The sequence below is a fragment of the Brienomyrus brachyistius genome, chromosome 24 (assembly GCF_023856365.1).
Source record: "Brienomyrus brachyistius isolate T26 chromosome 24, BBRACH_0.4, whole genome shotgun sequence".
NCBI lineage: Eukaryota > Metazoa > Chordata > Actinopteri > Osteoglossiformes > Mormyridae > Brienomyrus > Brienomyrus brachyistius.
Window position 1 is genome coordinate 8,819,473 of NC_064556.1, and position 25,771 is coordinate 8,845,243.

The 25,771-nt window shown below is 44.3% G+C and overlaps 2 protein-coding genes and 1 long non-coding RNA gene across 7 annotated transcripts; 1 reads left to right on the forward strand and 2 right to left on the reverse strand.

Moving 5' to 3' along the window:
- Positions 1-416: 416 nt before the first annotated feature.
- Positions 417-9,258, reverse strand: LOC125719840 (palmitoyltransferase ZDHHC23-B-like). 2 transcript variants are annotated; one of them, XM_048994641.1, is made up of 8 exons: positions 9,123-9,258; positions 7,553-7,683; positions 6,706-7,401; positions 6,029-6,196; positions 2,662-5,862; positions 1,791-2,113; positions 1,612-1,709; positions 417-1,189 (listed from the first exon to the last, which is right to left on the reverse strand). In XM_048994641.1, exons 3-5 carry the CDS (start codon positions 7,344-7,346, stop codon positions 5,589-5,591), a joined length of 1,083 nt encoding a protein of 360 aa, XP_048850598.1. In that variant the 5' UTR covers positions 7,347-7,401; positions 7,553-7,683; positions 9,123-9,258; the 3' UTR covers positions 417-1,189; positions 1,612-1,709; positions 1,791-2,113; positions 2,662-5,588. The 2 variants fall into 2 exon arrangements, with proteins under 2 accessions (XP_048850598.1, XP_048850599.1); XM_048994642.1 differs by lacking the exon at positions 6,029-6,196.
- Positions 6,068-18,429, forward strand: LOC125719854 (uncharacterized). 4 transcript variants are annotated; one of them, XR_007385223.1, is made up of 5 exons: positions 6,068-6,199; positions 9,142-13,536; positions 14,466-14,808; positions 16,164-16,292; positions 18,204-18,429. It is a non-coding gene; the product is annotated as an uncharacterized LOC125719854 (long non-coding RNA). The 4 variants fall into 4 exon arrangements; XR_007385225.1 differs by lacking the exons at positions 16,164-16,292; positions 18,204-18,429 and having other exon boundaries at positions 9,142-11,603; positions 12,175-13,536; positions 14,466-14,904; XR_007385226.1 differs by lacking the exons at positions 16,164-16,292; positions 18,204-18,429 and having other exon boundaries at positions 9,142-9,295; positions 11,513-13,536; positions 14,466-14,904.
- A 2,939-nt stretch (positions 18,430-21,368) lies between these two features.
- On the reverse strand, positions 21,369-25,463 carry mtif3 (mitochondrial translational initiation factor 3). The gene is made up of 4 exons (XM_048994645.1): positions 25,257-25,463; positions 24,613-25,088; positions 24,363-24,514; positions 21,369-23,039 (listed from the first exon to the last, which is right to left on the reverse strand). Exons 2-4 carry the CDS (start codon positions 25,085-25,087, stop codon positions 22,824-22,826), a joined length of 843 nt encoding a protein of 280 aa, XP_048850602.1. The 5' UTR covers position 25,088; positions 25,257-25,463; the 3' UTR covers positions 21,369-22,823.
- Between the last annotated feature and the right edge of the window lie 308 nt (positions 25,464-25,771).

Here is a 25,771-nt window from a genome sequence, read left to right on the forward strand (position 1 = left end):
TGGCAATCCCATCAAAATTTCGAAAAGTCTGCTTGACTCAATGCGCTCCACGTGGGGTGTTTCTCAATACTAACAAGGCAAAGGTCATACTTGTGTACTTGGCAAGACCGATCTTGTTAACTTGCCTCCCGATGAAAGAAATTTGCGATGCAGATAAGATTGGTCTCTTACGATGTTACCAATGTAGCCTTGTTATTTATTTATTTATTGATTGATTGGGGGGGGGGGGGGGGGCATTTTACCGTTCTATGTTCTTCTGGTTTTTGAGTATTGGAATTGGTCTTCGGCAACGGAAGATGACGTAAAAAGGGTACACGAGAACACCGGCAGGGTAAAGTGCGCATAATGAGAAATGGTCCTGAGGTTGCTTCAGCGAGGTACTTCATCGTAAAACCAGATAAACTTACAAGGTTACCTTATTTTACAACCTTAATTTATTTTAATAATCAGAAGAGAAACATTTTTAAAAGTAGCCAAGCACGAGGAATCACACTGATATTGACAAATTCACTCATAAACATATCTGCTGTTCCTGTTACTGTTGTTGTACAAAAGGTTTTTTAACACCCCTGTATATTTTTTATTGGTTATGTATATCAGAGTATGTGAAAGTATGTGAGTATATGAATGAACGTGTGTATATGGGTGAAGGAGACTATCATGATACATTAGGGTTGTACAGTGCATTTCAAAACCCAAAGTTGATAGCAACATTCAATAAAAAGAGAGTAGGCCTAAATTAGTGTGTGTGTGTGTGAAGGAAGGAAAAAGTATGTTCATGATTTTGTGTGTGTGTGGTGTGTGGTCCAGATATACCTTACCTTTTGGGGGTCAAATTTCCTGGTCCCCATAAGGGAAAACTCAGTTTTCCAAAAACCCATATGATACAAGTCTCCCCCCCCCCCCCCCCTCTCTCTCTCTCTCTCTCTCTCTCTCTCTCTCTCTCTCTGTCTGTGTGTGTGTGTTTCTGGGAGAGATACAGTAGATTTTGAATGTGCTTCCCTTATTTGCTCATAACATTGAAGTAATCATCACCATCACTGTGATTACCGTCTTCTTGGCCATTATGACAGGACTGGCTGGGGCTGCCCTTTGGGCTTGAAGAGGGACTGGCCAATGTCTTCTTATAGAAAGAGTGATTAGAATGGATGACCACGTGTACTGGATTCTGCACACCCCTCCTTCGCCTCTGTGAAGAGACCAGTATAAGTGCATATCTGTAAAGGTACTTTCACCTGAGCCTTCTTGCAACAACAGTCTTATTTTCCCGGAAATATGATCTAATTCTGTTGTCTTCCGCTCTGTATAATAGATATTCTCACATTATTAACTGCATAATTTGATTATTGGACATAGTGGGTAGTGCGTTATGAAGCTCTTTAGAAGACATTAAAATACTGTTGTGATGTTTTGCGAGTTTGCCTTTTCACACTGGAAGCACAGCTACGTCTGCAGTGACGCAGCTTGGAGAGAATGTGGCAGAACTTAATTTATGAGAAGCAGATAGTGACCCGGATGTGGTCTAAACTCACATGCAATCACACAGGAACGTATGCATATAATAATGAAATATAAACAGAGACACTGACGAGAAGTTGAACTTGGGCTCACCCGATGAAATGTCATGAAAATGAGCCCAACCAGGAACGCAGTAAATAAAGCCCCGGAAATAATGAGCGCCGACGTCGTGGAGATGGCCGGTTCCTGGTCTGAAATTGAAAGAGAGCACTTGAATATCAGGGCGTGTGAATGTAGAAGGAACTTTCAGGAGACGCAGCAGATACTCTTACCGTCAGGCGGATGGATCAGTAGATGTAGCTGATTCCTTATGGTCCGAAGGTATTGAGGGTGCAGCAATAGTCCCCGCTGTCATTTACTGTTGTGTGTTTAATTGTAAACCCAGAAGTGGTCACATCCATGACGCGGTCCTGGTACAACGATGCCACATTCAGCCCAGATTCACTGTTGAAAACCAGGACTTGATGTTGTTTGCACCTGGACCATTCCACCTGGACTACTGTTCCTTGCTCATCCATTTCACAGCTTAAGGTAGCCTTGGCTCCTGATTGGACGGTCACATTCCCAGGTGTGACCACTTTTATGGCTGTTGTGGCTAACATGAGGAAAACATGCATAAGATACATAAAACTGAAGTCCACATTAGCTAAATGAGAATGTCAAATTTAAACCTCTCAGTTTAAGTCCCACAATGAATTTGTCACTGGCTGTCAAAGAAATCTTCGAAGTATTTTCCGCTGAGTTACGCAACACATTTACTATTCACAGAGACATTTGTGACCCTCCAGCACAAAACCGTACGGAAGTCGCATGGCTGTATTTTTTTATATTTTTTGAGGATTTTTTGTGCTCTTTCATTTGATACCATAATCCTAATTTTTGACCCAAGTGCACAGTTTTGTGCTGGAGGGTCACATTTGTTCTCTGTTGCCAGTAAGAATACAGTCTGTAAAATGTTCACCAGTCAGGTACCTCTGCTCAGTATTTTCTCACATGTTCCTTCTCCTGATAATAATCACAACAAGAACTGTAACTGCAAATGTCTCACCCCTGTACTGCACACTCACTCCCACAGACAGACAGATTCACGTGATTATCCTTCACACAGAAGTTCAGGGTTGGTCCAGTGGGACCTTCTCTTACCTGAAAACCAGTGTAGATACAGCAGGGCCATAGAGCTCTGCTTTCGAGATGCGACTGGGATGAAGAGATGGGCCATTTTGCTTTCACATACACTTCAGAAAGAGATAGGAAGTAAAATGCTTTCAACCTGAAGTTCCACAGGAAGTTTGGTTATACATGCTCACGACCACTCTTAAAGGCACAGTGGCAGTAATACCATCACACATGGACGAAAGTATTGGCACGTACCACTTAATTATTGAATTCAGGCGTTTCATTTGGTCCCATTGTCAAACATGTATGAAATGACTCGAGAGTTCCAAATTTCCGCTGACATTAACCCCTTAACAAAAACTGTATGCTAGGATGGGGGGCCAGGCCATCACAGAGCACACTCACACACCATTCACTCACACATACACACCTAGGGGCAATTTAGGAACTCCAATTAGCCTCAGCATGTTTTTGGACTGTGGGGGGAAACCGGAGTACCCAGAGGAAACCCCACGACAACATGGGGAGAACATGCAAACTCCACACACATGTTACCCAGGCGGAGACTCGAACCTGGGTCCCAGAGGTGTGAGGCAACAGTGCTAACCACTGCACCACCATGCCGCCCCCTAATGTGTTATGTGTGGCACATCCATGGACTGTGGTGGGAAACCGGAGTACCCGGAGGAAACCCCACGACGACATGGGGAGAACATGCAAACTCCGCACACATGTGACCCAGGCGGAGACTCGAACCCGCGTCCCAGAGGTGTGAGGCAACAGTGCTAACCACCATGCCGCCCCCTGTGTGGCACATATACTCCAGTAAATGGGCCAGAACTTAATGTTGTGCAGTTTGGGCCAGCGATGTATGTTGTTCATTTTTGCAGCTGACAACAGGCTTTTCTATCACTCAGTACAGTGATTCAAGAGCATTTATTGCAATATGCACCATAAAGAGTCGGTTCCGCTATGCAATGAGGATAGCAAGGTTCTGTTGTGTGGCGGTAAGAACACAGAGAGGACTGCTGGAATCTCAGCACTCAGCTCTGAGGGCCTCAGGAGCAAGACCATTTTCTCACTATTCGAGATTCTGAGAATCTAATACTTGCTAATAGAAATGTGATCTGCATGTAAATCTGGCTCACAGGAGGACTTTGCCCACAGCTTACATCTTGCATATATATAAAACATGGGGAGTTTCTTTGCATTATATATAGTCAGCATGCCTGGGGGGCTGCCAATCGACCTTGGACCTCCTCCTTGCTTTTTCCTCTATCATGAGCGACTTAATATCTATGCACTAATATTGTATTTTCTCACTCTTGTCAAATACAGTTGTGTTGTTAAAGGTAACTAGACAAACATAAGGTGAATTGAAGCACTTCTACTATGGAACTTCAGCAAACTCTACTACGGCTTTACATTCACCCATATTTTGGTCATATTAATCTAAATCTCAGTGATTTGGCTACTGCACACTGGTGACCAAAATTGTGGAAACACATAGCATTTTTTGGCATTATGCTTTAAAAATTACTGCGTGGACATTGGTGGGAATCTTTAGAAACAATCAAAGAATACAGGATACCTGACAGCTTAACAAGTCATCATGTGATGGTCCCTTGGCTGAGACTGCAGAGGTATCAGTGAGTATGATGGCAGAGTGAGCAGCTGGGTCCTACTCGACAAAGAACTGCTGATGGTTACTAAGCAGACCAGTGTCCTGCTTAGGACCCCTTTTCCGTAAGCTCAGCTTCCTGTCTGAGAAGCCGCTCTGTAAATAACCAGACTCTGACCTAATTTATGGCTTTGCAGAGCCGTGCATGATGCTCAGAGCTTCAGCTGTGGGGGCGACACCTGCATGAATGCAAAACAGAGCACGCACTGGCCAGCTGCCTGATGGCTGGCTGCGGTCGCAGGGTCTCCTCCATCTTGGTAAGTATTCAGTAAAATATAATACGTTCTTCTGCAGTGTTACAAGTCTTAACAATTTACAAACCTGACCAGAATAAAATACACATTATAAATCAGGAAAGAGTGGTATTTTCAGCACCAGAAGTGAATTTCACTTTTATTTCTTGACGATATACCTTTAAGCTGACGTGTTGTTATGGGTGTGCAGGTGCTGACTCTAGTATTAAGTTGTTACATTGCTTTGGAAAGCCTGCTGGAGGTGCAGTGGAGCCCAGTGTGGCCAAGTGATGATGTTATTATCCCAAGAATCACATGCAGTTGCAACCTTGAGCTGGTGTATCACAAACTGCTGAAAAATGATTCCCCAAGAAGGTTGATGCACGCATCTCTGCAGAGGAAGACAGTCTGACAACCTTAGGAAGACAACCGTATTATTACAATCTATTAAACCTAATATAACAAATCAATATGAACAATTACAGCCCCTGACGTTAGTAACAGCCCCATTTCTTCCTCAGGGTTGCCAGCTCAACTGGTTGAAGTAAGATTTTCAATTCGAGACAAGCCTGCACACACATTTACATGTATGTGACAGTATTATTACCTTGTAAATAGTCTGCAGGGTTCGCCAACTACCCCAACGCTTTTGATGTAGCTAATTTTAAGTTTATAATGGAATAATATCGATTTGTCATAAGATTTCTAGCGTGAGAGTCTGAAAGCATGAGTGTCACGCCAGAAGGGTGAGAGCTGGCAACCCTATTTCCTATTCGTCAAAACTACTGAGAAATTATTATAATATAAAGCTGCTGTTTCTTCACGATGGGGGCATCTTGTTGTTTTCAGGTACTTGGCGTAGGTGCGTCAGACCACTGGGCGAAGTCTGTCGCCTTGGCCTTGTGATCTTAGCAGGGCCTTTGCACATCCAGGCCGATTATTCATTAATGCTTTTGCAGTCTTTTATCCTCTTGCTCTCGGCCCACCGGCAGAAGACTTTCTTTTTTTTTTTTTAGCTGAACCAGACATGTTAGGCTCAGCTACACTAGGTGGGCAGCATCTATTAGGTGGGAATCTGGACGCGAGTCCATGGTCAGGAACTCGACCCAGTTGCTCCGGAAGCCCCGGGAATAGAGCCCTGTGTCCACGATGAGGCCCCACAGCTGGGTGTGGCCCGTCTTCCTCCGCAGGGCAAGCTGTGCCTCCCGCTCTGTCACATTGTAGCTGATGTTGATTAGCTGTAGCACCAATAGGTGAAGCAATCCTCCCGTCACAACAGTACTGTACCAGACGCACGTGAAGCACAGTGCTGTGCTGTGGACGAATGAGAAACTACAAGTCATTGAAGCTGAAGGACATATTGGGATCATGACATGAGAATCAGTAGAGTAAGACTTTAGAGCCGGAGTCTGTCTATCTGTCTTTTCTTAGACTTCAGGACAGTAGAAGAAGTGTGTGTGTGTGTTTACTCTCTCTCTACCTGTACTGGGCATACACTCCGGGGCAGTAGAAGAGTGCGAAAAGCAGGTTCTGATGTGGACACACACTACGCAGCACCAGGCTGATCCCATAAAGTGATGTCAACAGGAAGAGGAGGAGCATCAGCAGGAAGCTGCGATGATTGGCCTGCCCCACACAACTGTTTATCCTGGTACGCAAGAATGAACATGACACATGGACAGATAAAGCACGAAGTCTCCTGTATTTCACCTAACAGCTATTTAAATCACCCATCAGTATCCGAAACACGTCCTGACATGCAACAAGCAAACTTTCAGCAGGTCCACAGACACCTTACAACTTCTTATTCCGCATTTATTTGTGTGTGTTTTTGGTGTGTGTATAAATATACCAATATGCATGCCTGATCATCAACATCTTTCAGCAACATCCAATCAATTTCCCACCAGACTGATGCAGCTGCCTTAACTACTCATATCAGCTCCCCTTCCCACTAGCTTCATTGGCTTTCTCATCGGTCTGTCCCATTGGCTGCTGCTCTGGCTTCCTGGGCTTTGCACTCTCTATAAGTAGGATTGTTGCTGAGCTGTCCCCACCTCTGAACTCACACTGATAACGATTCAAAGGACGAACGGCTGTGACGTTATTGAGATACGTATGCAATCCCAGAAGTCCAAGCGATTTAATGGAACCCACCATATGCAGTGGTGATCCAGCCGGTAGACACAGGCACTGCAGATTCGGCAGTGTCCTGATCGGGGGGGGCACATTATCCTGCAGGTGGGGCACCATCTATTCTTCACAATGCCCCCCTGTGCCACTTCCAGCTGCTCTGCCGCCTGGCCTGGTGTTCTGGGACCATCCGGCTTCCCTGCCTGAAGGTGGGTGCCGTTGGGCTGTCTGTGGTCTCGGCTGGACAGCCCTTCTCCGTAGGTCAGAATCCTGCGGATGGTGGCTGGGCGGGGCCTCACATAACCCGGGTCCCATTTGGTGCGGGCCAGGCAGATCAGGGTGAGAGTCATGCCAGTTGTCACGGCAATCAACTGAGCCCCTCCCACATGACCTCGGGGTAGAACTTCAGTGACGAAGAGGTAATACATGTAGGCCAGGGAGAAGAGTGCCAGACTGAGGAAGAAGAGGGTTCGGCCTTTTCGTTGGTGGGTGATGTAGTAGTACCAGAGTACCAGTACCGGCAAGGCTGTCAGCACCACCAGACCCAACAGGAAATGCAGCGCTGCCACCCGCAAGAGTACAGGAAGTAGCACCAGGGGCGGAACCACAGAGAGATTTATCTGTACTGCCCCTGTCAGCCAGGATATTTGGAAACGATCTGTCATTTTGTCTGTCACTCAGGATGGCGAGCCTGATTTCTAAGACTCCAACTTTAGTTACCTGAAAGACAGGAGAAAGGGATGGAGGGAAGCGCAGAAAGAAAAAAAAATTCTGATTGTTACAACAGCATTTTATGCCCAACAATGACTTTACCTCAAGGGCCCCCAAGCCCGTAAATTCAACCCTGCGGCAGCATGAAACCATAGCGTACCTCACTTCTTGTTGGGTGGACTTGGGCTGCACTGGCTCTTTGATCTGTCTCTCCCCTTTCTGTCATTACACACGCTGCACATTTTCCCCCCCGTGGTCTTCAGGTTGTTTCCGTCTCAGGTCAGACACTCGCTGCAGGGCGGCAGGGGATGGCGTTCGTTGTGCTCATTGCACAGAGGTCTGTCTAGTTCTGGACCTGCTGGTGCTTCTGCTGCACAATACCATGGAGAATCTAACACACCTGCACGTCAGGAGCAGCCAACTAAGCGGCGGCACTCTGGGAGACCTGTGCGCGGCGGCACTCTGAGAGACCTGTGCGCGGCGGCACTCTGGGAGACCTGTCCGCGGCGGCACTTTGAGAGACCTGCGCGCGGCGGCACTCTGAGAGACCTGCGCGCGGCGGCACTCTGAGAGACCTGTCCGCGGCGGCACTTTGAGAGACCTGCGCGCGGCGGCACTCTGAGAGACCTGCGCGCGGCGGCACTCTGGGAGACCTGCGCGCGGCGGCACTCTGAGAGACCTGCGCGCGGCGGCACTCTGGGAGACCTGTCCGCGGCGGCACTCTGAGAGACCTGTGCGCGGCAGAATGATAGTGGGCGATTTCTAGTGGCTGTTCATATGCCAGTGAAGTGCTAAAGTAGGAATATCTGGCAGCATCACAGCTGCTATAAATGTAGAAGTGAAAGAGAGAGTTTCCCTCCTCCCCCCAAAGACCACAGTGTTTCCGCTCATTTTGCAATGACTCACACGGTTAAGCCTGTTTATCAAAACTTAAAGGTACGCTCTTTGGTTCGTTCATGAGGAATTCCTATATTCTGAAGTGCTTTAGTAAAAATCTAGAAGACTATAAAGGGGCCAAGTTGCTATGGAATTCAAATTAAGACAGTGCCAAGGGGTAGAGAAGGTAAAAGAATGACTTTGGTCCCAGAGGCAGTGCACTGTATTTATTGTTAGAAGAGAGAAAATATACTATGTATCCTAGCTGGCCAGTGGTTGTCTCACTATAAAGACTGACATGCAGCTCTCTGTCAGCTTGAAGCATCTGATTTGATGTGCTCTATCAGTATAGTCAGCAGGAAAATATCACTGGAAGAGCCACCCATAGCCTGGATAAAGACAGAAGATATCTCTAAAGATATCACTGGAAGAGCTGCCCATAGCCTGGAAACATACGGAAGATATCACTAAAGATATCACTGGAAGAGCTGCCCATAGCCTGGATGAAGACAGAAGATATCTCTAAAGATATCACTGGAAGAGCTGCCCATAGCCTGGAAACATACGGAAGATATCACTAAAGATATCACTGGAAGAGCTGCCCATAGCCTGGAAACATACGGAAGATATCACTAAAGATATCACTGGAAGAGCTGCCCATAGCCTGGAAACATACGGAAGATATCACTAAAGATATCACTGGAAGAGCCGCCCATAGTTCCTATAATTATTATAATTAGAATTACCTCACATGTCAATATGACTAACAGTAATAGCATTACATCATTTTCTGCGTATATTATGTAATGCATATATAATGGATTATTCTCAGAAATATAAAAGGAAAAACTCACTTGTGCTATTGTGCTGCAGGACGGTGAGCATTCCCAGGGCACGTGAGGGAGGAGCTGTGTAGTTGGAGCGAAGTGGGAAGATCTGCCTGCTGGACAACTAGCTGTTAATGTGCAGGCGGGTGGATGCAGCTAAACCAATGGAGGCAGAGGCCACACCCTAAAGGATGGCGCCGGTGAGTCAGAAGGGACCTGGCCTGGCGGGGGCTAAGCTACTCACCACCTCATCACTTTGGGGGGTTTCGTTAAGCTTAACGCCATAGACCATAAATGACAGCTTGATATTTTAGCTTATCTGTCAAGTGAATATGTAAATGTGTTTTTTTACTCATATTATTATCCATCCATCCATTTTCAAAACCGCTTACACAACTGGGTCGCGGGGGGTCTGGGTCTCGGAAACAATGGGCACGAGGCAGGGAAAAACCCAGGATGGGGGGCCAGCCCATCGCAGGGCACACTCACACACCACTCACTCACACATGCACACCTACGGGCAATTTAGCAAGCTCATATTAATATGGACTGAGTATAACCTGACAACAGTAAACTTGAAAATTGACTTCTGTTGTATTTATTGTTTGTCAGGTCGTGGATATTCTTGGATAATGTTTTTGTTGTATTTGGCTATATTGCATAATCTATATTGCATTTGTCTGTTATGTTGCATTACTTCTATGCATGGTTATTCTCCAAAATTCTTGTCCTGCACGAAAGCAAAACCACCTTCTATGGACATGAAATTATTGCAAGCTTTGATTTCTTAGTTATAAATGTATTAATTATGCAGTTCATACAACCTTCAGCTTCCAGGAAATCCTAAAGGAGAAGCATCGATGCAAAGATGAGTACAGCACTCAGTTTAGATTTTTTAGCAGAAACCCAGAGAGCTAGACAACAGCGCAATCACTAACCGACTGAACTAATCAGCTCCTTGGCTGAACATTAACTGACCAAAAAACTATAAAACAGACACAAGCTCGAACTTCAGCTCTAACCAGTTTAGCTATCCATCTCTCTAGCTTGCCTAATACGTCCTGGAAGATTAATGCCTGCAATGAAAAGAGCTGATGAAGCAAGTCTGACTGCTCTGCTCTAGTTGCAGGTGTGCCGTCAGGTGTGTTCGTGACGTTTCATTGACATTTTTCCGGGGCAATTTCCAGGAATCTGTGCAGATTCTTCCTTTCAGGGCAGTGGGAGCAGCCAGGGCTATGATATCTGGGCTAAAAGGGCCGGTCTGTCTCTAGGCTTTTGGACAGATGGTCCTCTCCAGGGCACCAGGTTACAGGCTACTTCCACCTTATGAGACAGATGGTCCTTTGTGGGATGTCAGGTCCTACTCTTGGTCATGTGATGTGTAACCATGGAGATAAATTGCCCCAGAATATTTTTTGGCTTAATTGAAAAAAAATTGGAAAGAAAGAATCTTTCGCATGTCACTGCACTGCAAATTTAAATACAGTTTAGTTTATACTCCATAAATTTGCATGAACGTGGGGATGTATATATGTGCTTGAACATACAGAATGCATCATAGAATTTTGGTAATGATGCAATAATACATATAATAATATATAGCCTGTAACACTTGTTACTGTGGTCCACGTGCCAGTCATTCAGATGGGAGTGAAAGGTATATAACATTATCACTGAGCAGAGGTGCTTACCCAATCTGAGCAGAGGCGCTTACTCAATCTGAGCAGAGGCGCTTACTAGAGGTGAAAATATCTGGTCCAGAGAGTACAAATCCAGACCAAGATTTTGTTTCAACTAACCAGTTGAATAATCTGTAACTATGACTCTTTATGCTCAACTGGTTGGTCGAATGTAAATAATGGTCTGGATTTTTACTTTCTGGACCTGACATTGCCACCTCCGATGCTTACCCAATCTGAGCAGAGGCGCTTACCCAATCTGAGCAGAGGCAGCACCACAACTCAAGCAAATCGCTTATGACTTTATTCTGACACTGGAAATCTGTGTGCAGCTGTGAAATCACTTGAAAAGTTGTTTGGTGTAATGCCAGTATAAATGAAGCTACTTTTCCAGTTTTTCTTGGGATGCAAGCGGCAGTTTCCTGCGTCTGTAGCCACAGTTTGCGCTATCCGCGTGTTAGCATGCAGGGAGGGTGTTGTTTCAGAATTAGGGAAAGGGTTGATTGGATCATAGAGGGCCAGTCTGGTCAAAGGAGACCTCTGTGATTGTATTCTGCTGATGTCATAGCTTGAACGTGCTGCGTGACCCCAAGCCTTCCAAAAGATTATGCTGGGCTGCAGGAGTCTGCAGGCACACCTGTGGTTCTGGCTGGACTTCTGGTACATGTGGTCTTAGGACTGGCCACAGGAATTTGTATCTCTGGCAGCTGCGATTTTTAAAATCTTTGTCATCTCTAGGTAAAGCTGGTGATACCTGATGAAACTGCCTGTTTTGGATATACAGAATCTCACCGTTGACTTGACTGCGGCGTATTGCTTGTGATGAAATGTGAGCCTGTGTGTTTTATACTTTTGTAAATACAAGGCAGCTTTAATATAAACTGGTAACCAAACCTAGATCAATAGGATGACATGTTTCATGTTATACTGAAAGTTTATTATCAGCACACGAAAACACAAGGAAATGTTTAAGGATGATGCCCTTCTGCATATTTGCAATATATGATTTTTTTCTCTTAAGTTGAAATTATCTAAATATAAAGCTATATAATAATTTGAATACAGAGGCCGTAATACTGACTGTGTTGAATCCACTAAAAGCCACATATAGAGATAAAGGTGTCTCTCAATAATCCTCTAAGAACCAAATGCAGCACCACACAAATTTCTCACATTATACTTCAGTTGTGTTATAATACCCAGAATACAGCCTCCATGATTTTGTATCTACCAGACCTTAGTGGAATACATGAATGCCCTTGGCTGTGCCCGAATTCAGGGCAATTCATCCTTCTAAGGTTGCATTTGAAGACTGAATATGCCACAGAGGTGAAACTATGCTGTCCCATTTCAAAGGCTTCCTCAAATGTGGTCTAAAAACGCGTCCTCCTTTTGCCAAGGCAAGAAGGATCCACCTAGTGGATGCGTCACGGCCCAACACATCCCAAGATTCACTGCGCAGAAGTAAAGCGACTGTGTCCCAGCTGGATGATAGAACGCTCGAGGGTAAAGGTGGGAGCATGTATGCTACACAGTCAATTTTCATGCACCTTACCCTAATCTTGAGGAACTGAAATATAGCTTTCAAAAGAAAGTCAACATGAACTACAACTACAGCAATATGGACAGTGTTTAATGTCTAGAATGGCACACGCCTTTCACTGAGAACCACACCCTGGCTGTTTGAATACTCTCCAAAAAATGTTTACTTAGTGTTGTATTAAAAGCAGTAACATGCAGCTGAGCGCAGGTTATTACAGCAAAGCCTTTAACACAGGCTTTGTGAGCAGCTGGAAGGTTGCAAAAAGTTAAGAGCGCCCTCTGCTGGATGAGTCCAGCAGTACCAACACTGTATCTTCTCTCAGGGTAGCCCAGGGATGGTCCATCTTGTTTATGGAAGGTAGACAAAAACACACGTAAACAAAAAAAACACACTAACACTGCCACGAGTAGCCTTCTCCATATAGCCCCTTAAAAACCCCATGACATTAAACATGGAATATAGCAGGAATGTTTTCTCGGTTTTTGGGAATATCCACCATGCTGAACGATATCTGAGGATCAGCACGTGATACGCAAACAGCGATGCAACAGCTGATCACCATGGGAAAGGCTCCGTGCCGCTCAGCGTGCGATGGGCAATCAATGTGAGACAGGCGTCGTGCCGATCAACATATGACAGGCGTAGTGCTGATCAGCGGTTAGTGGGCAATCAGCACAAAGGCCAGTGTGCAGGGGGCGGGGCAGCTTCACTGCAGAGGCCTAGCTACGCTATGAGCTTGTCTGTCCGCGGCAGTGGACAGCTGTCAAACTTGGCCACTTTGTCCAACCGTCGGAAGTCATTGCGGAACTGCAGAGACCCGTCAAGTTTTGGAAGCATCACTATTGGGCCGGACCAGGGGCTCTGAGACTGTCCAATCAGCCCAAGCTGGCACATGTTATATATTCCAGCTACTAACGCTGCTCTTTGGGCTTCTGGGATGTGGTAGGGCTGCTGTCTAACCAGTGTACCAGGTGGAGTTTCAATATGGTGTCAGAATGTAAAAGTGAGATCCAGCACGGGCGAGAATACGTCACTGTATTGCACTGCAAGTTTCACTCACCTGGCTCTTTTCTTCCTCAAACGCATTGTCACTCGCGGTTTAAGCGACGTTCCTGCAGACCACCAGGGAATTACGGGCAGCAGACTGTCAGCCAGCCAGCGACAGTTGTAACAACGGCGGTCTGTGACCATGGAAACCCTGGAGGCAGTGGCTAGTGGGGTAGGAGGTCGTACAACACAGAATACCTGTATGTTCTGTTTACACCATTATGTTCACTGGAAAAAATCTCAGTTAAAAATGGTTCCAAAGATGAATCAGAATTACGGGCCATTTATTTAGATCCATATAACAATGTTTCAGTCCTTTTCTGGTTCTACTCTGTCCGTATTCTGACATAAATGTAAAAACTGAGGAGAGTCACTTTTAATAAAATTTAAACATACAGTACCTACACATAACCAGTTAATCTAGTGAACTTTTAGCAGTAGCCATAAAAGAGTGAAATAATCAGAACTGTAATGTTTAGAGCTGGTGTCCAGTTTAGTGGGCATGTTACAAGAGCCTAATATGAGAGCTCCTATAGTGAGCGTTTTCTTAATATATTTATCAAGCACTGTATTGAGACTCTTTTATTCGAAGCAACATGCAAGCAAGGCAAATAGTACATTACACCTTCAGCTGTCAAGGTGTGATTAGATCACCACTAGGGGGCAGTGTGTAGCTGTTAACCTTTGCTGTCATCAGTACCTATACTCCTCTATTTACAATTTCACCTGTTTATGAAGCTGGATATATAATGCATGATTATTTAGTTATACAGTGGTGGTCAAAATTATTGATGAAGAGGTGTTTTTTTGTAATATACGTAGTCACCGCTTGTCCGAATTGAAAGTTATTCTAACATGAATAGAAGGGATGTATTTTAATCATATTTCATCAGAGAAACCTATGCCACATCACAAAATAACTGGTTTAAACAATAAATTTGAGAAAGGCATGCAATCAAAATTAGGGCTGTACAATAAAAGTCGTTAGAGTTCCACATATGACGAGTGCGTGAGCGAACAGGACGACAGGGACACTGTTGTGTAGGATCAGATCAACAGCTGGAATTGCTCACCAAATCACTTCTTGTCTTGTCTTGATAGGGTCTGAAAGTCCACTCTGTGGTGACCAAGCTACTTCTCCCCAAGAAGACTGAAATAGGCAGGCTAGCGTTTTGCTGAGGAGCATGCCATGTGGACAGAGGGGACCTGGTAAAAAAAGTTAATCTCGGTAATGAAAGCAAGCTTAATTTTGTTGGTTCAGATGGGAAACATTATTTATGGCATTGAATTGGATCCTTCCCCTACAAGCATCGCCCAGTCAGGGGACAATGCCCCTTATTACACGGCCAAAGGGGTGAAGCAATTCCTCAAAGCCAAGGATATCAAGGTGGTGAAATGGTCAGCCCAGAGTCCTGATCTGAATCACATCAAGAATCTCTGGAAGGTAACTGGTGACAAAATTATATTAAGTGCACCTTCATAATGCATTCAAAATGCATTCATAGAACATTCATAAGTAGCATGCAAATATACCTTAACATCCTAACATCCCTTAATAGCTTTAATATACATTAATGACAAACATTACATGATTATACAATTATAATGTATGTTATTATCATATAATGTTTGTTATTAATGTATATTACAGCTGTTAAGGGATGTTAGGATGTTAAGGTATACATACATGACGTTTATGAATGTTTTATGAATACAATACATTATGAAGGTGTACTGAATGTTTTATGAATGCAATATAAAAGCATTTTGAAGGTGCAGTTAATGAAAAGCGTTACCTAATATCTATAAAAAGGAATAACACATTATATCTGTGTATTATGCATTATGAATGCTTTATGAAGCTCTCATCTATAATGCACTATAGATACATTGATAATGCATTATAATAGTCAGTGTAAGCATTGAGGATGTTTTGTACTGCATTATGGTAAGGAACCAGGAATTTTTAAAGGAACCAGGAACTTCTGTCACATTCTCACCACACGGACCCCCGTAAAGTTTGCCGGCCCACATATCCATCAGCCCACTGAGAAAATGCCCGGCATGCCAGGTGGCCAGTCCCACCCTGGATGAAGCTTTTATGGAAAGTGTCATTTCTCTAACTTAAAAATATTCATGGGAAAGGACCCTGGAACCCTTAGGGCTTTTCATAGCAACTGCTACCGGTTGGGACACAACAAGACCCCAGAAAGAGGACTGCAGCTTAAATACTTTTGTAAATGTACTGATCTACTTTGCGTATACTTGGGGTGAAAAGGGAAAAATTTACAACAATAAGCAGACCAACGAAATGAAAAAAGAAATTTGTATTCATAATGCAAAATACAGATGGCTGTAAACGTCTTATGCCTTTTCATAAATATTTATAGCCATGTTTATAATGCTTTATGAATGCATTGATATTCATTATGAACGTGTTTATGAATGGTTAAAAACCTGGCTTTAAGTTAAGTGTTACAACATCAAATCGGAGCAGTGTGAGACACTGGTTATGTCCTGTCCTACGCTGTGCCAGTCACTGAAAGCAAGGACAATGCTTCCTGTTCATTTCTGAAAGTTGTAACCATCAAAACAAGTTGACAGAATTCATTTGATGACTTCTTCTAAAAAAAAAACATTCTCTAATATGATCACACGTCTTCTTCAAATTTCTTGTTTAAACCATTTATTTTGTGATGTGGCGTAGCTTTCTCTGATGAAATATGACTAAAATACATCTCTTCTAATCAAGTTAGAATAAGTTTGAATTCAGATAAACTGTGACTTTATATATTACAGAAACTGCTCTTGTTCTCTAATTCTGATCACCACTGGATAAGGGCAGCGTGAATCCCACCAGCCATGAGATTTAAAGCAGCAGCCTACGAACTTCAGGCACCCAGCGTTAACCTGTGGAGCCACACAGAGGTGATTTCATGGAAACGGATCTAACAAAGCTCAGGATACAAGTCCGTGACCTTCACCACCACGACATCAGCTACGCCAGGGTTCCCCAGTTCTTGCGCTGGAGAGTCGGAATCTAACACAGTTTGCAGAATTCCCTGTTCAAACACACCTCCGAAACTTGGTAATTAGCTGATTAAAGTATGTGCTGAGCAGGGAAACCTGCAAACCCTGAACTACATTATCTGTCCAAACCTGTCTACAGTACGTTTGAATGTTGGCGTGTGCATGTTTGCATCTGAGAACTGAAAAAAACTGTGCTTCTGTTGATGTGATGTGTAAGTGAGAGAGTGTGTGAGCTTAGGGTTACGGGTGGGGTCAGCTCTGATGTTGCTGTGCTTGGTTACACACGAGGTCAGCGGTTTGGACTTATTCAGATCTGTTCCTTTTCTACTTGGTTTAAAAATCCAAGTCTATAGGTATCTGTCTCACTGAGAGCCTCTTAAAATTAACAGCACGAACACTGACGCAGGTGGAAGCCTGAAAGAGTCGCATCTGCTGTACTACGTAGTCAAAATCCTCTGTCAGCCCGTTTCCCAGAATGCACTGCTTTCTATGGGGATGGCAGGGCCACATCCAGGACTCCGTGTGTCTTCGCGGTTTAAGCGGCGCTGCACATCTCCCGCACATTAAAAACACGGTTTTACCACCTCGCTTAATCCATCCCACACACACAAAAAAAAACAGAAGGAAAAAGAAGAGAAAAGAGGGTGTGAGATTAAGTGGAAACTTGACGAATGCAAACTGACGGCTCATTTTCCCGCCGTTGCCAAGGAGGCTGAGGAATCCGACTGCAAAGCTGCTGGGCAGCGCCATGGTGGCCGTGTTCCGCCGGTGCCAGCCCCCGTCCTCGGAATGTCCTTCTAGCAGCATCTGCCTGGATTACTCAGCAGGAAATGCTTTTACCGAGAGCATCCCATTGTCTTCTCGGTTGCTAAGGTTTGCATTAAGGTTGAACTCGGGTGCGCTTACAATTAGACATAAAGTAAGCTTTATTCATGCCTCGCCCCCCTGGCCCCCGCCCACTTACTGGGGTCTCTGTTTAAAAGCCTTGTACCACAGGGTTTAAATGGCCCGTTTGGCTGCAGCATGAAAGCAGATCTAATGGAATGCACTGTCTGTCTCCTTTTTTAAAAATATCACGACAATAAACAGTGCCTCCAAAACCCCCATTGGTACGTGCCAAGTGCAATTGTTTGGCATAATAAGCATCAAAAGGGCAACTTTCTGTGTTACCATACAGGTGAACTCATTCCTGGGAAAATGAGGTTTTTCTCAGCCACTGAGCAGCAGCGGCGTCCCCCTTTTCCGTGCCCTAACGAGATTAGTCGTGCCTCGCACCCTGGCTTTCACTGCACTGTCTCCTTCCCGTCTCTTTAGCCTGGTGCTAATGTGATTAGCCCAGTGCCTGTGGTCCAGGGAGGGGCATCCGCCACAAAGGCCTCGGCCTACTTGAGTGCACCTCTCTCCCAGACTGGGGGTCCAATCACTGGCACCTTTGTCGGGCAAAAACAACACAAGCAGAGTAAACTACAAATACTGGCCTGTATTTAATTCCTTTGTCTGCCATGGATCTGTCTGGTAAAACTGTACACCTGACCCTTACGTCATTTTCTTTTTATCCTTATATGGAATTCTTCATATCACCACACATAGTCATGCATTTGGCATTTTTGAAACTATCATGTTCTTCGGGATCACACAGTTTTTGCCCATAATCCTTCTCAGGATCACACAGTTTTCGCCCATAATCCTTTTCAGGATCACACTGTTTTACCCATAATCCTACACAGGATCATGCAACTCTGACAAGCTGCGACACACAGGGATCTTCATGTATTTTATAATATCCATCTTCTTTGATCCATCTTCCAGCTGCTTCTCCAGTGGAGGGCCATGGAGCTGAGCAGCAGGGAAACATCCAGGCAGTGGCTTATTTGAGAGACTGCAAATCACACCTCTGTGGCTTATGGCAAACTTGGGGCCGAAGGTCAGGTGACCTGATCTCTGCATGTTGATCATATATGCAGTACTTATATAAAATTATGTTTGGTTTTCTTTCTTTAGTAATTGCACTAAATTAAATTTCTCTTTGCTGCCAGTCTTGTCCCCAATTCATTGTCCTTGGCCCTGAAAATGACTCTGGTTTCCAAGTAAACATTTACTTCACTGCCCAGACTTTGTGTCAGTGAAATATGTTCTTTTTCGGACGGAGCTAAAAATGTACATGCACTCATTATATAACCTCAATTCCGGTTCATATTGCAGCCTCGTAAGCTTGAGCCTTGAGTGCTGGTGACCAGGAACTACAGGAGACTTTTTACCAGCGTATGTATAATCCCTTCAGGGGCTGAACTGAAGCTCCTGCCAAGGCCGCTGCTTTGAAATGTTTGCAGACTCAAATATTCAAACCTGCCTTGTTAGCAGTACGATGTGTCTTAATACTGCTGGCTCCAAAGAGGGAAGAATGGACAATAGTGGCCAAAATTGTGAAAACATTTCCAATTTTTAGAAATTGCAGGACTTCGTTCAGCTGTTGCTCCAGTTACTTATTTAATTGTCCAGTGTATGTTTATAAGCAGTATTGCCAATATTCCTGTAGTAATTTTTAAAGCGTGATGCCAAAAATGCTAGGTGTGTCCACAATTTTGTTCACAGTGTATTTCACTGGCAGGTTAACCCATCTTCACCTGCATCTCCTGCCGCTTAGTGAAAAGTACTGAACTGCACACGCTACACATTCCACAATATTTGCTGGATAAAAGCGGCATAAAAAATAAAGAAATGTTATGTCCAGGCTTCTTCTGAATTTTTGGGAATAGCTGCCTGCGTTTAGTAGACAACGCTGTCATCTGCAGTGCTGCCCGTCCGTCACTCTCCTGGTGACTCTGTCTACTTTGCAGTGACGTCTCTTGGCCTGTGCACGGGCATTTTTACGTGGATCCAAGGCCTGCACTAGCAGCATGTAATTGGATGTGACGCTTATTGTGCTAAAATGGGATAATGAGCAGCTAAATGCTTGTGAATGTGTGCTATGAAAAATCTGGTCATGTGAGGCCCGAGGGGGGTTACTGTAGACACTGAGAGCCGGTCGCCAGGGAAACCAGCTCACATGAGGGTCACATGAGGGTCACATGTCACTGGTCATGGTGGGTGGCTTCTAACCCTGACCCACAGCGGAATGGAAAGTCGACTGGGGTGTGAACGCCAGCACACACCACTAAAGACCACCATCCTGCATCAAGTGTTAAAAGCCTCCCTCCAACATGATCATGCCAGCTAGAAATCATGCACACTAATAGTGATTATCAGTAAAACACAAAAAAATAAAGCACACTTTATTTATACTAGTGGTGAAAATTTTGGAAATACTTCCAGTTTTTAGAGATTGCAGAACTTTATTCGACTATTACTCCAGTTACTTATTTAATTGTCCAATATATATGTGTAAACATTCTTTGATTGTTTGCTTTGTTTCACATGTAATGCCAGGATTGTTGGGTGTTTCCGCAGTTTTGGCCACCAGTGTACGGTTTGTACAAGCATGTCAAGTCTTGAATGTGTTTTTCACATCTTGCTCTCTTATTTTTCCGGCAAACACACTCATAGAGAGGTGGGTAATGACTGCATTTTGTTTCCGTGCTTATTCAGTTTTTTACTGATTGGCAACACTGAGTGAGACTCATCTATGCTGAAAACACATGTGCACTCACAAGCATTAACGCTGAAACTGACACAAGCAGCTAAAATGCGTCGAGTTTTGCATCTCCCTTTACATTTTAATTATTTAATCGATGTTTTTATCCAAAGTGGTGAATATTTTTGAGAGAAAACAGGGAGCTGGTTGGGGTTAAGGACCCTCCAATCACAGGCACAGCAACCTGACCCACTGCCCTGCTCACTTCCTGTTTGGCTCAGCATTAGAACAGCTGAGGCACCTCGCTTAAGAGAGTTTCAGAGTGATATTATTGTTGGTGGCAGACATGGTGGTCCAGCATCTCAGAAACAGCCAGTTTCCTGGGATTTTTACACTTTTTTCTGTGTGCCACAGTTTTACTAAGCTGGTGTGTTTTGCTGTAGCAGTTATGGTCTTCCCATTAGTTCCAGCAAGTCTGGCCATTCTCCTCTGACCTCTCTCATTGACGGCATGCTTATGTCCACTGAAATGCCACTGGCTGGATGTTTCTTTGATTATTGCACTGTTCTCAGTAAACAGTAAACTATCTGGGTGTCCCTAATAAAGTGGGTCCTACCCAGTACTATCTGGGTGTCCCTAATAAAGTGGGTCCTACCCGGTACTATCTGGGTGTCTCTAATAAAGTGGGTCCTACCCAGTACTATCTGGGTGTCCTTAATAAAGTGGATCCTACCTGACACTTAACATACAATACATTATAGAATAATAAAATGATCACGGAATGTTTGGTTACAAAAACCCATATTGCAGCTGAAGTGCCCGATTAAACAGACTCGTTTCATCAAAATTGCCGCAGGTAAAATCTATTGTTTTCAGTTTAATATGCAGTGACAAAGAATCTGGTGCTGCAAATGCCACTCACATTACTGGTCATTCTGTAAATTCCACATTTGGCCCATAGAGGTCAGTGTTGAGTTAAATTCCTGCCAGGGTGAAACCTTAATTGCTTCTTTCCAGATGACCTGTAAGCTTTAGGAAGCAAGTCCTTCTGCTTAGGTCACAGGAAGGTCACTGGTGGCATCCCAAGATTAATCTATCTCAGCGTCTCATGGACAGCTTTTGATGAAATGATATGGCAAACACAGTAAACCTTGTATAGGTGAAGTACAGCCAACAACATTATGGACAGTTTGTAGTGGACAAACACTGAGTCTAATGAACAGCCTGTACTGAACTAGTAATACTAAATGCAGAATCATCCAGACAGCTTCTATTGGAGCAAACTCAGAATCTTGCAGACAGTTTGAACTGGAGAAAACAGTTAAACAAGTCTTGCTGACAGCTTATGCTACATAAATACAGTAAGCTTGGGATTCTACAGGAATACTATGCATCAGGCGGCAGAGGATTAATAAAGGCTTTATTAGAGCTGAAGCCATCTGCATAACAACAGTAGAGCGTATAGCCATCTGGCTCTGAGCCAATGTACTGACAGAGCCTGAAGGAAAAACAATCACTGTATTACACGCACACACTAACAGTCACATACACATTCACGGACTTCATTCTCTCAAATATGCACACACAAACACCTGCATAAAGACCAACGCAATCTACTGCACAATGGTATACATTCCAACATAGATGAGGGAGCTTGGGAAATGGAATCGTTTGCGTTTCTGTAGTTGCATAGTGGTGTAGTCTTGGGGGGTATTCCGCAAAGCAGAATTTCCCAGTTAGTAGGATAACTTAAGCCAAACGTGAAATCTGTCCAATGGGAAGAGAGGTAAGGGACATTCCTAATAGACAATTCTAAAATTTGGCTAGTCGTCTGGCTAATGGAAAAATCCTGCTTTGCGGAATGGCATGTAGCACTGTAGTAATGAGGAACCAAACAACCCTAGTATCACGAGAGAACTCGTGTCAGAATTCATTAGTCCGACATATATTTAAGACTTCCGAAGAGACTTTGTCCAATAAACCAAGTCAAAAATAACAAAATCCCCCAGATGATCAGTGTACCCTTTACCAAGCGCCTGCTCTCAGCAGAAGCCGGATCCTCCTGAGCTTATTTGCCTGTATGACACAACCAAGTGCTTAGACATTTTCACTTTTTCATGTTGTCATTTCAGTATCAGTTTTATTAAATCTTCAAAGTTTTCTGCATATAACCATCTGTACCCCAATGTGCTGGAGAATAAGGTGTCAGTTACAGAAATATAACATCCTGAAGAAAAATTCACATGCAGGCTTATTCAATGATTTATCCATCCATCCATCCATTTTCCAAACCGCTTATCCTACTGGGTCGCGGGGGGTCCGGAGCCTATCCCGGAAGCAATGGGCACGAGGCATCAATGATTTATTTATAGATAAATATTTTATCCCCATAGTTTCATAATATTAAAAAGGACTAAATTATTGAACTTTTTTTTTCCCCAGATAGAACTGTTTTCTATGAATGAAGCTCATCATTCTGGGGACTGGATCGTCTGCTTTATTAATGCCACAACCTAGACTTAAAAACTTTTCCGCAAAACATTCTTAAATGCTAACCTTCAGTTCTAACTTAGAACATCAACAGGTAGATGGAATTCATTAATGATTCAGACGTTTCAGACAGCAGGTATGGGGGGTGGTCCACACGAGCTGTACAGCCGTGGCACAGGACACAGAAGTCGGGTCCCAGGGCTGATGTACGATGCACCACACTGAGCTCTCTGCCACGGCATAGGCTCAGAATCCAGCCAATCGAGCTCCAGAAGAAGGCTGACCATTCACATCACGTGCTGGCTCCCCATCCAGCACAGATGCACACATAAACTCTCAGTTTTGCACGCTTCATTACATAAAGATCACTACTCTGGAGATGACTTCGCCCCAGGTGTGGTCTGATCAGAGGCTGCAGGACCAGACAGGCCGCTCTCTAATGGGGTCTTGGACTGTTGCAGCTCCTTTTTGGATGGGGGTCGCAGGATGCACATAGCTGCCTTACCATCCCGGATGAGCTGAGGCCGGGACACAAACCCAAATCCACCCACCAGGCCCTGCACCATCTGCTCCAGCTCCAGATCCTGAAGTCACAAGACAGTACATTTGTGTCAAAAAAAGCATCAGCACTCCTAAAGAGGATATCTGTACAAAATCAGCACAACCGTGTCTATTCAGTAGCCCTTGACCCAGCCCTAATGGACATATCCCAACATAGATGTGCATGTTTATAAACTTTTACACCCAACTGTTGATTAGAAATAATTTTTGGTTATTGGTGAATTAGCTTGTACACACATCCATCCATTTTCTGAAACTGCTGAATCCCAACTAGGGTCGCGGGGGGGGGGGGGGGGGGGGGAGGGGCGACTGGAGCCTATCCCGGGAGCAGTGGGCGCAGGCAGGAACCAACCCTGGGAAGTCGCCAACACACCACAGGGTGCACACACTCACACAACTACAGAGCCAATTTAGACTCACCAATCAACCTATCCTGCATGCTTTTGGACTACGGGAGGAAACCGGAGCACCCGGCAAAAACCCACATGAACACGGGGAAAGCGTGCGAAAGGATCCGAAAGAAAGGATCCGGAACCAAGCCCAGGACCTTCTTGCTGTGAGGCAGCAGCGCTAACCACTGCACACATATTTAGTTGAAATATGAAATTAGAGAACTATTATTAAAAATTATATCCATAAAATAAGAAAATGTAAACTGTTTATGAGCTTTTTCAAGTTCACATTCATGTAAGGTATGAACAAAAGTGCAAATAAATAGTCACAATATACAGGAGTGCATGGGGTTCATGAACACAATCCGTTCAGGAAAGTGGTTGTGAACCAATTTGTACACGAACCAAGGCAATTTTTCCTCATAAGAAAGTATTGAAATTCGATTAATTCGTTCACAAGTCTATCGAATAATAATTTTTGTTATAATAATTCAGTTTTTTTATAGTAAAAACTTTAAAGAAAAACACAAAATAGTGTGGCGACGAGCGGACCGAGGCATCGCAGGAGCAGAGAGGCATGGGGACCAAATTTTGTATGTGAACCAATGCATTTTTTTCCACAATATTTTTGGTCGCAAACCAAATTGCGTTCGTGAACCACAGGCACCACTGTATATACTATTGGGTCATATTCGTTCAGGGGTTGTCAATGTTACCCGCAAAAGTCCAGTGTGTACGGAAGGTTTTGGGGGTAACCTTTACGTCGGCTGTTCAAACCCAGGTATGTGGACTCTTCAGACAATCAGTCCTTTAATTAGTAACCTATTCATGGAGTTGCAGCAAAAACCCACATAAAATACGTCCCTTTCTGGATAAGATTGCCCACCCCTGTATTAGTTGATCTGGACATACAGGAAAAATCCCCGTAGGGGATGTCAGACAGGGAGTCCTCACCAGAGGCTCTGTTGACTTGCTGTTCCGTCTCCGAACAGTGAGGCGCACATGGTGCTTCTTCTCCAACCAACCCTGAACATGCTTCAGTTTGGTTTCCAGGTCATGGTGGCTGATGTCTGTGGAGAAGACCAGCTCCTTCATGACCACAGGGCCTGTACGGGGTCAAGGAAAAGAGGCGGAGCTGAACACCTGAGGAAAAAAGTACGACATGGCCGTATACGCAGGGGCTGTGATGGTCAGGCACACACACCTGTCCTGTTTTTTTCCTTCTCCCGCAGCTTCAGTTGTTCCTGATGAATCTGCTTCCCAGTCATCAATCTGTACACTGGTGGCTGCTGGTTCTGGTCCAGAGGCACAAGCTTGAGGCCTTGCTGGTCCATGAGTCGTACTACATCTGCCCTGTGCATGGTGCCGAGGTCTTCTCCAGAGGCCCCTATCACCTGTAGGTGGCGATGATGAATTTTCCGCCCGATGCTGCTCACGGTGTTACGTGCTCGCGGGTCTTGCCGCTGTCTGCCAGACTGACCCTCTCCTACTACACTCCCCATCCCATCAGTGTCTGTAGAGCTCTGACGGAGCTGCCCAGTGAGACTTGATCTCCACAGGAAGCTGCCCAGGTAATTACATGCATAGCGCTGGGGAAACACTTCTGGCCTCCAAAGGCTGAGAGGTGAGTGAAACAGCTGCACCACCGTTTTGCTCCACCTTAGGCAGCAAACAGACATGCTGACAGAAACCACAATGACAAAGGTTAGCAGTGAATCCAGGAGAGATACATATTACACACTCTGTTATGAAGCACACAACCTATACAGTAATTTAGTGATTTAAGCAATTAATGGCAAAAAAAATCGTACAACAAAGGAAAAGCTGTTAATCCCATATATGAACCACCTTGGAGCCACGCTTTTCTTAATTATGTTGCAGCACGTTGACTTTTTAGTTTAGACGAGATGCAGAGTGCAGAATATCATTATATAAAAAGACGTCTCAGAGAAACAAAACTGAAACGAACAAAGTAATATTCGTAAATAACTTAAAGGGACATCACTCTCCAAACGTTGCTGGACAGTCCCATCTGTATATCGAAAGTCTCACGATGATGACGAAAGAGGTCGCACAATTATGACGAGTCAAGTCACTTGGTGATGACGCAATGTTTCTCGTTGGATGAATTTGAGTAATTTTGCTGTGGTTTTGGCTCACCGTTCCGAAAGCTGCTGCTATGTTCCCCGTAATTGCATAACGGCGGATTTAGAGACAGACCGCTGTTGATGATCTGCTTTACATATTCCTACGGTATCCAGATTTAGCATTTAGTTTTCACTGACTGGTACCGGAACGATACAGAATTGCGCTTTGCAGTCTTTGACATTTACAGATTGACATATTTAATTAAAGAGAAACAA

Bases quoted from the DNA above. Each gene is read 5' to 3' on its own strand.
- LOC125719840 (XM_048994641.1), bottom strand. From the start codon at position 7,346: ATGACAGATCGTTTCCAAATATCCTGGCTGACAGGGGCAGTACAGATA. The intron at 6,197-6,705 runs GTGGGTTCCATT...CTTGCGTACCAG, and splicing joins CTGGATCACCACTGCATATG to GATAAACAGTTGTGTGGGGC. The intron at 5,863-6,028 runs GTAGAGAGAGAG...ATTCGTCCACAG, and splicing joins GGAGTGTATGCCCAGTACAG to CACAGCACTGTGCTTCACGT.
- mtif3 (XM_048994645.1), bottom strand. From the start codon at position 25,087: ATGTCTGTTTGCTGCCTAAGGTGGAGCAAAACGGTGGTGCAGCTGTTT. The intron at 24,515-24,612 runs GTGTGTGTGCCT...GACCCCGTACAG, and splicing joins GAAGGAAAAAAACAGGACAG to GCCCTGTGGTCATGAAGGAG. The intron at 23,040-24,362 runs GTGAGGACTCCC...TTGTGACTTCAG, and splicing joins GCAAGTCAACAGAGCCTCTG to GATCTGGAGCTGGAGCAGAT.